Source organism: Macrotis lagotis, chromosome 2, assembly GCF_037893015.1.
Source record: "Macrotis lagotis isolate mMagLag1 chromosome 2, bilby.v1.9.chrom.fasta, whole genome shotgun sequence".
Taxonomy (NCBI): Eukaryota; Metazoa; Chordata; class Mammalia; order Peramelemorphia; family Peramelidae; genus Macrotis; species Macrotis lagotis.
In genome coordinates, this window is record NC_133659.1 from 229,968,510 (window position 1) to 229,981,009 (window position 12,500).

A 12,500-nucleotide genomic window follows, 5' to 3' on the forward strand; every position below is an offset into this window, starting at 1 on the left:
AGCTACTTGAAAAGGATTGTTTAGTTATTTGCCTTTATATCTCCATCAAGTACAATGTTTATTACATAGGGTCTTAATGACAAACTGACTGTTTAAGAATGGTATTTAAATAAAACTATTAATCTGTAGTCACATGTTTTCCCCACTTAATCTATAATTCTGATAATTGTGATGTGGAATGAAAAACAGTAGTCACAAAATGCATCTATATGAACCTTAAGATAAAATTAAATTATTCAAATGTACAAGAATATTACCAAGACTACATTCTTAGCTTTATTTTGGAGGTAAGCAGGGTTATGTCTTTATTATAATACTACAAATGGTTGATAAAAATTAAATTTTTAAATTTTTTCATGAATACCTTTCTTAGTAAGAAAAATAACAAAATTAAAAATATAATGTTAAATATTTTAGTTTGGAGGAACCAATCAATGTTTTAAACTGAACACAACTTTTTTTTTAAGTTTTTTTTTTTTTGCAAGGCCGTGGGGTTAAGTGGCTTGTCCAAGGCCACACAGCTAGGTAATTATTAAGTGTCTGAGGCCAGATTTAAACTCAGGTACTCCTGACTCCCAGGCTGGTGCTCTATCTACTGCGCCACCTAGCTGCCCCTACAACTTTTTTTAATATTGGTCAAAAAAAGAAATAATTTTATAACTAAAAAAGTAAGAAAATATGATTTTCTCTAGGGTTATAACATTGTAACACAATTTTTAAAGGTCTTATTTTTATTTCTAATATCTCTAAAGACATGTTTCAACCTTAGGAGCTCACAAAGGCAAAACAACGGGCAAAGCTTTCAACTTAATAAAAATTTTTCAGAAAGGATTTGCCACAGATCTCTCTAATGAATTTTTTTTAGGTTTTTACAAGGCAAATGGGGGCTAAGTGGCTTGCCCAAGGCCACACAGTTAGGTAATTATTAAGGGTCTGAGGCTGGATTTGAACTCAGGTAACTCCTGACTCCAGGGCTGGTGCTCTAGCCACTGTGCCACCTAGTTGCCCCTCTTATGACCTTTTTTGTATAATTCATTACACAGTGAATTACTGCATTCATCCATTTCATAACATAAGAATTTTTTTTCCCTGAACCTCCATCTCTATAGTGCCACAATGTTGCCCAAATATTATTAATTCCTTACCTGTATAGGCAGTTGTAACACCGAGATACAGGATTTCTTTGGTGACACATAATTTAAGAGATTTTTCTGCAAATAAGAGATATTATAAGATACCAGATTTGTATTAGCTAAACAAAAATTCTCTAGAAATTTCCTTAACCAGAACAAAAGTTTAAGACATGCCAAAACAGCAGAAGATAAGTATCTTAGTAAAAAATTATGGTTATGATGCTATTGGCCTTCTATATTAAGGAACTTACTCTTATTCTACCTGACTCAGTATACTGGAATGTTGGAATCATGCCAAGAACAGTCACAGAAAACTAGTGAACCAAGCTTAGGTCAAAAATATATTGTGAACATGTCAAGTCTTAAACGTTTTTGGTCTACTTACCAACCAATTATTGTGGTTACTTACCTCTCTTTAAGTTTTTTTTTCACTTCTGATATAGCTTCAAATGTGTGGTAGAATAGAAAAATTTTATAATTGGAAATGTTAAGGTACATTAGAAGGCCAGGAAGGAAACCTTTATTGGGCCTTACAGTATCCCTCATATCCTGCTATATGAGACATGGTCTAATTTACCTTTCAGTCAACTAATCAAGGTTCTAAAAATGAGAGAAAGGTATAGCTGCTAGAATGGCACAAAACACATTCATCAAAATCTCATCTATAAACTTTAAGTGTAAATCTAATTTATGGTATACTAAATTCACTCAACAGTGAGTTGTGGGGAAAGATTTGATGTTTAGTATTCCTAGTTCCCATAAACATTTGCATTAGAGAAATTCTCCTGTGGAAAATGTTTACTTTGGGACAGAATAAGTAAAGGCAAAACATAGCTCTAGTTCAAAAGACTAATAAATAAATAATTTATTTACAGTTTGATTTGTTAGGAAGAATAGTTCTCCGAAGCCACAACAGTAATCCCAGGCAAAAGTTTCTAATGAATATGTGTGAATGTACTTTTGAGTAAACAGAGAAGACTGAAAATGTTAAATCAAGTACAAACATTTTCCCAGAACATAATCAATTTCATTTAGTATAATCTAACAATCTATGTAAAATATAGTTTTCTTTTAAAAAATAATTATGAATGCACAATGAGAGGGCAATCTATAGCTCCTATAGGTTGACTAAGATCTGGGTATGTTTGATCAAATTGATTACAAATACATTATTAATGGCATACACTGAAGATAGAGCTTTATTATTTCAGCAAGCTTTTACACATATCACTTCATTTGCTTCTTACAAAATTCTATAAAAGGTCCTACTTCAATGCCTAACTGGTATGGAGATGACTGAGGGTTCTTGAAGGACTTGCCAGTGGAATATAATATCTGACAAGTTTAGGAAAGTCTTCATACATGAGTCTGAGTCCCTGGAGGTCCAGCCTAGCTAAATTCAGAAAGGTCCATTTGCAGTTTGACTAGCAGGTAATACATTTTTTGATTACATAGCTCAGAGACTTTTTAAGGAGCAAGTTACAGGTGGTTTCGATCTCTATTAATGGTCATATGTACATCAATGACAACAAATAACTTTAAAATCTCATTTTATAGAAGAGGAAATAGATTGAAGGAGACTAAGTGAACACTGTAAAGCATCAGATCTTGTATAGGAACACATAGCCTATTGGGTGAAAAGTTAAAGTTGTTTTTGCTATGTCATTCATCTTCCTAAAGTGCAGATTTGGTTATGTCATCTCCCCAACCCTATACTCAATTTAATCAAGAAATTTTATTTTCTTTTCCTTTTTCTTTTTTTAGGTTTTTGCAAGGCAATGGGGTTAAGTGGTTTGCCCAAGGCCACACATCTAGGCAATTATTAAGTGTCTGAGGTCGGATTTGAACTCAGGTTCTCCTGACTCCAGGGCTGGTGCTCTATCTACTGCACCACCTAGCTGCTCCAATCAAGAAATTTTCTTACCACCTCCAGAATAAAATATAAAATCCTGAGTCTGGAATTTAGGGACCTTAGTCATCTGCTTCTCTCCCTCCATTTTCCCAGTCTTTTTTTCATATTATACACGTAGATACTCTGATCTGACACTAGCCACTCTATTGTTCCTTGAACAAAGTAAGGTCTTCTGGTTCAGAACATTTTCCCTGGCCATTCTCATTTTCTTATACATACAGGATATCTTGTTTTTAAACAACTGTTTGCCTGTTGTTTCCTCCATTAAACTATGAATTCTTCAGAGTAGCTTCTTTTTTTTCCTTTCTTTGAATCCTAAGCACATAGTGCAGGATCTAGCATTATGAGAGGCCATTAATAAATGCCTATTAATTGACAATTTACTATACTGCACACTGACTTTCAGGAGAATCGTTTATAATATCATTTATTAAACCACTCACTTGACCTTAACCAAATGCCAAAAAATGACCACCACAATTAAATCATCTCTTCCTTCACATCAAACTAAGAAATACATAAACAGTTTTTATCCTAATACTAATGTCACAAAGGGGCAATAACAAACTAGCAGATTTCTGAACAAGTGGCAAAGTAAAAATTGTATAGTGGCATTAATATAAGTTAATTATTGAAGGGAAGAGTCCTGAATGTGTCATATTAATTTAAGATGTACAAAATACTTACTAAATGCATCTACTGCCTTTGTCATGTTGTTCTGGATAGACCTGGTTAAATAAAAAAGATTTTATTTTCAGTCTTCAAGGAGAAAAAAAAGGAAATACCATCATGTTTCAATTGTAGATTCCAACTATTAAATGACTTGGAAAACATTTCTGGAAGCCTTCAATGTTTCTTGTTTTAGGTTTTTATCATGAAGACCCATGCTTATTTTTTAGATAGAAACAAAAAACATGCTCCATAAAATGCTCTTTTCACTATCCTATTCTGTTTGTCTTATGCTATTAAAAAAAGGTACAGTAATTTAATAAACAGGAAAGCCTCCCTTCTCAATAAGAAAACTGTAGCTGCCATGGAGGTGGGTATAATTCAATATTTTGCTATGTTACTATCCATGAACTTTATATCTCTGAGAAGATACTTTATGAATCCTAGATCCAACCAATAAATCCCAATAAAGAAAAATGGTACTCTCAATCTATAAACCACATTCTATAAATAGAAAAAGTTATAATTATTAACATTTTTCATGATCTTTTTAAGAGTAAGCATACTTTTCTAAGAATTGTAAATTTAAAAGTATGACATTCACAACTCTAATTACTAATCCGATATTTGATTAGGATCCAACCTTAAGTTCTGATCTTTTAGTTTTAAAAACAGAAATAAAACGACTGATCTATAATCTACTATCTTTCAAATACATTCAAAGTAACCAGAACTTGGTTACCAATTACATCCAGAAATTCCATTTATCAAGGAATTCTACCACTAAAAGAATTCATAGTGTGGAAGTGCACTAAACTGAACTCCCTATTCTCCCCTATTTTAGATATATTAGGAAAACATTTTTCTCAGGGAATAGCATTGTCTTTGGATTAATTTGAGTGAAAAATATTTTAAGTTTTTCTTTAGCAATTCTAAAACAACTAAAATTTTTTACATCATTCTTATCAAAGGGTTTTTTTCTGGTTTCTAACCTATTCTCAAGCTCCTTTCTACTGATAGATTAAGGAAAAGACTTTTCTCTGAAGTGATTGGGAGTAATGATCATACATTGAAAATGGGGAAGTCACATGGAAGAAGCCTTAATACTTCAATTAAGAAAACTAGCTCTTTCCTCTAAGTAGAAAGGAAAATATTTAAAGGAGGTGATCAAAGAAGGGCTAAATAGTTTTAGGAAATCAATTTTCTAGGATACTACTGTTCTTAAACTGTTACTTAAATTCTTGCTCAATTTTCAAAATATTACAAATTTCAACTCCAAAGCTTATGTTCAATTTTCAAGGATATATGGGGGTACATCTTGCCTATATATATAAACTCAGTTTCCTCTAAGCAGAAATGTTTAGAATTTAATAAAAATTGGTTTTGGCATTTCTGTGTCTAAAACACAAAAGAGAATTGTCTTTCATGACAAGCTTGGGATTCCCTGTCCCTATAAATCTAGATGAACTCATATTAGGAAGTTCAATAACTATCCCTTAGTATTGACTTTAGAGAATTCCCTAAGTGAATTACTGCTTTTTGTAGAATTCAAGGAGGGAGAAATATTAGTGATAAACTCATCCAATCTTCCTTTTACCATGTGCACAAACCAAGATATACATTTGTAAAAATCATGGACAAATTATTTAACTTTTGTGAGAATATTTCCTTGACTCTAAAATGGAGGTGAGTCCTTGTACTACTACATCAATCTCACTTCAAAGTGCTGCTTCAAAAACTGTAAAATTATATAAAAATATGAATTATGAACAGGCAAGAATCAAAACTAGAATTCAGTCCAGTGTTCATTCCACTACATATCATCAAAGTTTTAACAAAAGATAGTATGCACTACAGTATGAAATCCTATCTTTTCCTCTTTTTATTGGTTTATGCTGAGAGAACACTCAAAATACTGAAACATATTTGAAATAAATTTATACCTTTTTTCCTATTTTATTTAAATTCTTCATTTACTTTTTCAATCTCTAGCCAACTCAGAACTACATCTTCTTGGATGGTAGAGACAAACAAAATATTTAAGTCTTCTAGAGACTGAGTTTTCCGACATACTTCTCAGTTTATTATTTCACAAAAAATAAAAATGATTTTTGTTATTGCTTCCCTAAATCTAGACTTTATATATCTAGGAACTACTCTTAAAAAACAAAAAAATAAAACCATCAATATAAGTAGTCAAAATGAAGAGCAAACTTTTATCCAAACTGTTTATCTAAAAGTTTCTAATAAAACAGAAACAAAATAAGATAAACAAAAATAAAAAAGTAAGATGATTTTGGATATATTTCCTTTTATACCTATAAGTTCTTGAGACAGAATAGTTTGAGAAGTGTTAGTTTAAACTTCATTATTTTCAATAAGCAAAATAAAATTCCATCCAAATTTAAACCTATACAATGTAATCTATAAACTAGCATAATGCTTTGCATGTAGGCACTTGATAAATGAAATGAATTTGTCCAATCTGAAGGAAATCAAATATTACCCCATTTATTGATCTACTTCAGTGAGTGTCCTTACAGCAACTATTATAAAGGTTAGGAAAATGACAACCAAAAAAGGTTATATCAACTTGCCTAAATGGTGAAAACAAGATCAGAACTTTAAAACTTTTCTTCCTCCTTCTTTGTTTTTATCTTTCCTCTGACTAATGAGACTGTTCAGCTTTTGTGATGATAGATATGGAATAAAGAGTTTGGTGACCTATAGAATACAAGTATGCAGACTTTGAAAGTTTTTTTTTTTTTAAGTTAATTTTTAAAGTTCTTACATGTTGACTTCCAAACTCTCATTATCAGAGGACTCATCATCTCCCAATACATTATCAGGCTCTGGTTTTCTAATGAGAAAGAAAAGAACTGTCCCCACAAGGCTAATCACCGTCAGAGCAATAAAAACTGTTCTTCGGTCATTCTCTGAAGAAAAAAAATAGGCAATATTAATTACATAAATAATCCTTAAGTTTGTATTTTTCCCATAGAGGTTAACAACAGCTAGACACTGGATTATCAAAATACTTGCTAAATGCAGCAATAAAACCTGATGAACTTGGATAAGAGGTAAACTGTCAATTCCACTCTTGCCTTTATGTTTCAGATATGATAACATGCCAAAGGAATGAGCATAAAGAAAATCACATTTTGCCATTACAAAGCAATGTAAAAGTAGTTAAACAAAATACAAAAATTTTCTCCTGATTAAGTATTAATGGCAAAACCCTCAACCCACAACAAAACTCACAGATGACTTTAAAATCTTTAGTACTATTTGAAGCATGGCAATCTACTCTAAAGAAAAATGAAATAAATTGCTGGATTAAGGTTATTAAAATCTCAAAAATATGAAAACAAAAATCTAGAAGTCCGAATTTTATTTTATATTTTTTTTATTTTTTTTTAGGTTTTATCAAGGCAAATGGGGTTAAGTGGCTTGCCCAAAGCCAAAAAGCTAGGTAATTATTAAGTGTTTGAGACTGGATTTGAACCCAGGTACTCTTGACTCCAGGGCCGGTGCTTTATCCACTGTGCCACCTAGCTGCCTCCCAATTTTATTATAGTAATGCCCAAAGTAACAAATGACACTGGGACTTAAACAATATATTAAAAACAAAGCAAATAATACAAACCTGATATTTGAGTTTTTCCTTGCCAAGCAAGATAAATGTAAAGATTTCCAAAGAACAAACTAGGAGAAAAAAGGTGAGATGATAAATTAAAATACTATTTCGAGATTTTAAAAAGTGAATTCAGATATTTTTAGACAAAAAAAAGGTATTCCCCCTCCCCCAGAATCTTTTTATTAGCCTGGAGTAATAATTAAGAAAAATTATGCCCCCCCCAATTCCATGGTTGGAAAAAATTTAATTCACAACTGAGATTTGAAATAATAAATATGCTGTTCCTACAAATGGAACAAAATCTCCATGTGACAGTGATAATGACCTAGGTGATTCACAGTCTTTCAAAGAAAAGCAAACTCATTCTGAATCATGTGATTTACTGGAACTCTGTAACAAGATAACTTAGACATATGTTCCTAAATTACAAGAATCTATGAAAAAGTTGTTAACCTATTATTTTAAACATGTATTTCATTTGACATTCTAACCTGGGAAATTAGGGATTGCTTCTATATTCTTGACAATCTTCCCAGTCATTCAGATTCTAAATCTAGATGTCATGATGGACTCAAAATTCTCTCCGAAGTCCTTTCCCTATTCTCTCCTATCACCATCACCATCCAAGCTCTGGTGTATTACAACAGCTTTCCTGTTGACATCGCTACTTCTAGTCTCTCCCCATTTTAGTCCATCTTCTAATTCAGCTATGAAAGCATAATTCTGGTCATGCAATCTCCTTATTCAATAAACTCCAACAATTTATTGGATGTTTATTGGATGTCTCTGTTGCTTCCAGGAACAAAAGTAAGATCCTACTTGGCTTTCAAAGCCTTTTATAACCTGACCCCTGCCATTCCAGTCTTTTTTATACTTTATTTCCCACTACACATTCTTTGATACTGTGACATTGGTCTCTTAGCAGCTCCTGACACCATCTCCAGCTTCTAGGCATTTTGAATGTTTGTTTGCCCATTCCTGGAATTCTCTATTTTCTGGCTTCCCAGGCTTACTTCAAGTTTTTTTTTTGTTTTGTTTTGTTTTTAGGTTTTTTGCAAGGCAAATGGGGTTAAGTGGCTTGCCCAAGGCCATACAGCTAGGTAATTATTAAGTGTCTGAGACCGGATTTGAACCCAGGTACTCCTGACTCCAAGGCTTTATCCACTATGTCACCTAGCCGCCCCTACTTCAAGTTTCAAACAAAATTCTTCCTTCTTCAAGAGGCCTTTCCTGATCCTCAATTTTAAGGCCTCCTCTCTCCTACCCCCCAATTTATCCTGGGTAGGTCTTGTTTGCATATCGTTGTTTATATGTAGTTTCTTCCCATTAGACTATAGATTATTTGAGGACAGGAACCAATTTTGCTTTTCTTAGTAACTGTGCCTGGCCTGGCAGATGCTTAACAAATGCCAGTTGACTTAACATAAACATTTGGATATATAGTTTTATGAATTACCAAAACAACTGAAAAGTTCCATAAAAAGTGATACCAAGATAATCTTAAAAGATAACAGCATGCTCATGTGATGCTTTTTTATTGTTAATATAACTCATTTTATGCTTTTATGTTTTTAACTTTCTTCTTTATGACTGTACCTGTGAATTCCTGAAGATACCAGCTACATATTTTTAACTTATTCTAAGATATCGAGCATAATGCTACACAGATCTGGAAACTTAATAAAATCAACTGATGTGGAAGGTCTGAAGAGGAATAAGCACTGAATAACAAAGGAATGAATTTGTTGAGTTGAATTGAATAATCAAAGAAAAAAGATTTCATATAAGAATTCTACCTGCACTGCAAGAGTGCCCAAAAAATTCCACTGTTTCTTCCAATAGTATTTTCATCAGAATTTACTGTAAGGCAATTTCCTTGTGCTGTCCAAAGTACTAAAAGGCAAACCAAAGTTAATCAAAAAAAGAAATTAAGTCATTTAATTTTACAAACAAATGATGCCCACTGAAAAGCCCCAGAAAAAAATGTAGAACACAAAGACAAAGCCATGCTTACCAGCAGCTGCAATCCCAATCAAAACAGATGCTGTGTAGAAGGACCATGTGAAAGGCTGGATAAAAACGGCAATGTATGTGCTAAAACATAACAGGTCAATTTATTATCTTCAAATAATACACACAAAATGTCAATAATGTCTAAAAATCAATGCGAGTCTTCTGGTTCCTCTAAAATTTAAGTTCTAAGAGATTGCCAGTTTTTGAAAGGAAAAAAACTGTAATTTGCTCATTTCTGTTATAAGCTACTGTCATTTTATAAACTATGTGTTGGATTAAATGGCTTTCAAGTGCATCAGCAGAATAGAGAAGTTATAATCAGTCTTAAATTTAAAAGTTCAGTCAGAAGCAGTGATCTACCAATAACCAATTAAAAAACCTTAAAACTATTTCAATAGAAACTTTATTTAGCTCTCTCAGGGAAGAGTTCAGATACCAAAATTAAAGTTGTTATATCAATCTATCAATCTATTTCCAGTAACACAAAAATGAATACAAATGTCTTCATTTGAACTTCCCTTTCTTTTATAGAGCCTTTTAACAAATGAAGAAGAATTATATACCAATATATATATATATATATAATTATATAGTGTCCTTTAACTCAATAAAATGTGGTTGCTTTAAATAAGACTTCTGGGCTAAATTTTCTTCTCCAAACTCATTGGTCCAGTTTTGCTCACTGAAAGCTCACTACTCTCAAATATTTTCATGCAAGGTAATTTTTAAAATTAAAAATTAATGAACACCATAAGATTCCAGAAAAAGAGGATAATTTCTTGAAGTCTTAATTACATTAATATATAGAATGCATGCAAAAGTACAAAATAGCCAAACTCAAGAAATACTCCCTAGAATGAAGAAATGTTAGGTACATCAAACCAAGTTAGAAAACATTTGAACTTTTACTAAACTTTTATATGATGATGTGGATGACATTCTGATGAAATAAATGGTGTACTATAATGCTACTTACCTATAAAATAAACCACTAGCAAACATAGATAGTTGAGGTCCCACTATGGCTACGACTGAAGGTGTAATCAAGTTTGAAGCAGAGAGCACTCCATAAATAATTGCCATGCTACATGAAAAAAATTAAGATTAAACAGGAAAAAAAATTGTGAAATACCATCAAAAAAGTTTCAAATGACTTTCTAAATAAAAAAAAAATCAAATTGAACACAGACACACAGCATGGAAACTTTACTGCTCTTGTTCTTTCTTCCAGGAAAAAAAAGTTCATTGTATTTCTTTGTTCAACTATGACTTACTTGAGACCTGAGTTATTAAGTATGCATTTCAAGTTTCTCTATCTGTGAAAAGAACCTCGGTCTCAGCTTCCTCAATTGTAACATGATAGGGTAGAGGTCTAAACAGTTCTCTTCTAGCTTTAAAGAGAAGATACAATGTCTGAAACATTTCCCAACAAAAATTTACAGAAACACTTGGGAGGCTTCTTTTGATGAAAGGCAACAGGCAATATTACTTTTCCTTTGTTCTAGACTTATGGTTTCACTAGCAACAGGGAACTCTTTATCAAGAACCTTAGCTACCTTTACAAAGGTAGATCAATAATAGTTCTGTAACTTCTAGTCTTATCTAGTAGGGGCTTTGAAAAGTGAAGTGATTTTCCAAGGGTTACACAGTCAGATTTTAGCCCCTACCTTTCTGAATCCAGGCCAGTGCCCTAAATGATACCTCAATATGCCTGTCATTATCATACAAAATAAGGAAAGCAGAGAAATGCAAATTCTCTCCTATTTAGAACTGAAGACTAATTCTCTAGTTTATTTAATGACACAACTATGAAAAAAATAAGACCAATTAAGGCTACCATCTGTGGTCTTAATCAGATTTTAAAATGGGAAGAACAAGTAGAGATGATAGCCTCTGAAGCACTTTGAGTTTTGGATTTTCATCATAATGACTCTGTGAAGCAAGTATATAAGGCAAGTTATTATATTCTTTTACACATGAGGATATGGAAACTCAGAGCAGTTAAATAATTGGCCAACGGTCATTCAACTAATGAGTGGTTAAGCTAGGATTCAAAACTAAGAATGCTTGATTTTAAGGTCTGGTGCTTTCAATATCATTTAAGGAGATTTTGACAAAGTTCAACCAGCATACTGTACCTGGTATATCCACTGCCATGAAAATCTGTGTTGTTTAGGCTTCTGATAACAGTTTGCTGTGTGAAAAATAATAGGAATTACTAAAGGCCTACTGCAAGCACCCTCTGCTAAAAACTACTCTTTAGACTTCTGGAAATAGCAATAGAAAATTCAGAATCCAGCAATGACTACAAGTGCAGAAGGCTGGAGGGTCCGTCGTATTACAAGGAAACGTTAACAGTGAGATTGACTCAAAATTGACTAAAGCTACGCCCTGGGGGTTTCATTTCCTTGTCCTTCCCAGTACTAATAAAATACACGCGATGGTCACAAAGCAAAAAATAAGGAGGGCAAACTCAAGGACAGAAATCAAAAGGGGCAGCAATGATTAAGCATTCACATTGGAGTCAACCCCGTGCCTGGCACACACAAAATGAGGCCGGCGTTCAACAGGCGAGAAGGGGGCAGGAGCAGAGGGAGGGTGTCGGGGGCCACCTGGACCCTGGTTCTGCCCCCCCCCCCCCCGGGCGTCGGCTTATGGGGCTCATCCGCTGCAGGTGGGGTTTGGAGATGAAAAGAGGGCAGCACTCACCGCCACATTGCCACAAGTTTGAAAGGCAGTGAACATGAACATAAAGGCAACGCCTAGAATGACCACGTTGAACAGCTTTTTGGACTCCGGGGACATTTTGCCTCGGCTCCCGCGGCGGCACCGACCCCGCTTGGGATCCCCGGGAGGACAACGCGATCAGGAGTGGAGGAGCCTAGGGAGGGGTGGGCCCGGGGCCGGGAGTCGGTCTGCGGCGGGGCGGAGACCCGTCCCGGGGCCGGGGACGAAGGTTCCTGGCGCACGTGCAGGCGGGGACATTCGGGTGTGCCTGGGAGCCCCGGGCCCGGGTCCGGGAGCGCCGCCCGAGTCAGGCGACTCGGTCAGCTGACGGGGCGCGCGAGGGCCGCTGGGACATGAAGTCCCGCGGCTGGGGGACGCGACGGGGCGTGGAGTCGGCGGGGGGGGGGGG

The 12,500-nt window shown here is 34.4% G+C and overlaps 1 protein-coding gene across 1 annotated transcript in view; it reads right to left on the minus strand.

The window, feature by feature from the left end:
- The window catches only part of MFSD11 (major facilitator superfamily domain containing 11), a 28,887-nt gene extending 16,494 nt beyond the window's left edge, over window positions 1-12,393 (minus strand). The window contains exons 1-9 of the mRNA XM_074225089.1: window positions 12,074-12,393; window positions 11,503-11,558; window positions 10,341-10,448; window positions 9,366-9,445; window positions 9,148-9,244; window positions 7,361-7,419; window positions 6,506-6,650; window positions 3,733-3,773; window positions 1,146-1,211 (exon numbers count right to left, since the gene is read on the minus strand). Coding sequence (XP_074081190.1) covers window positions 1,146-1,211; window positions 3,733-3,773; window positions 6,506-6,650; window positions 7,361-7,419; window positions 9,148-9,244; window positions 9,366-9,445; window positions 10,341-10,448; window positions 11,503-11,558; window positions 12,074-12,169 — 748 coding nt within the window. The 5' untranslated portion in view covers window positions 12,170-12,393. The remainder of the gene's footprint in view (window positions 1-1,145; window positions 1,212-3,732; window positions 3,774-6,505; window positions 6,651-7,360; window positions 7,420-9,147; window positions 9,245-9,365; window positions 9,446-10,340; window positions 10,449-11,502; window positions 11,559-12,073) is intronic.
- Between the last annotated feature and the right edge of the window lie 107 nt (window positions 12,394-12,500).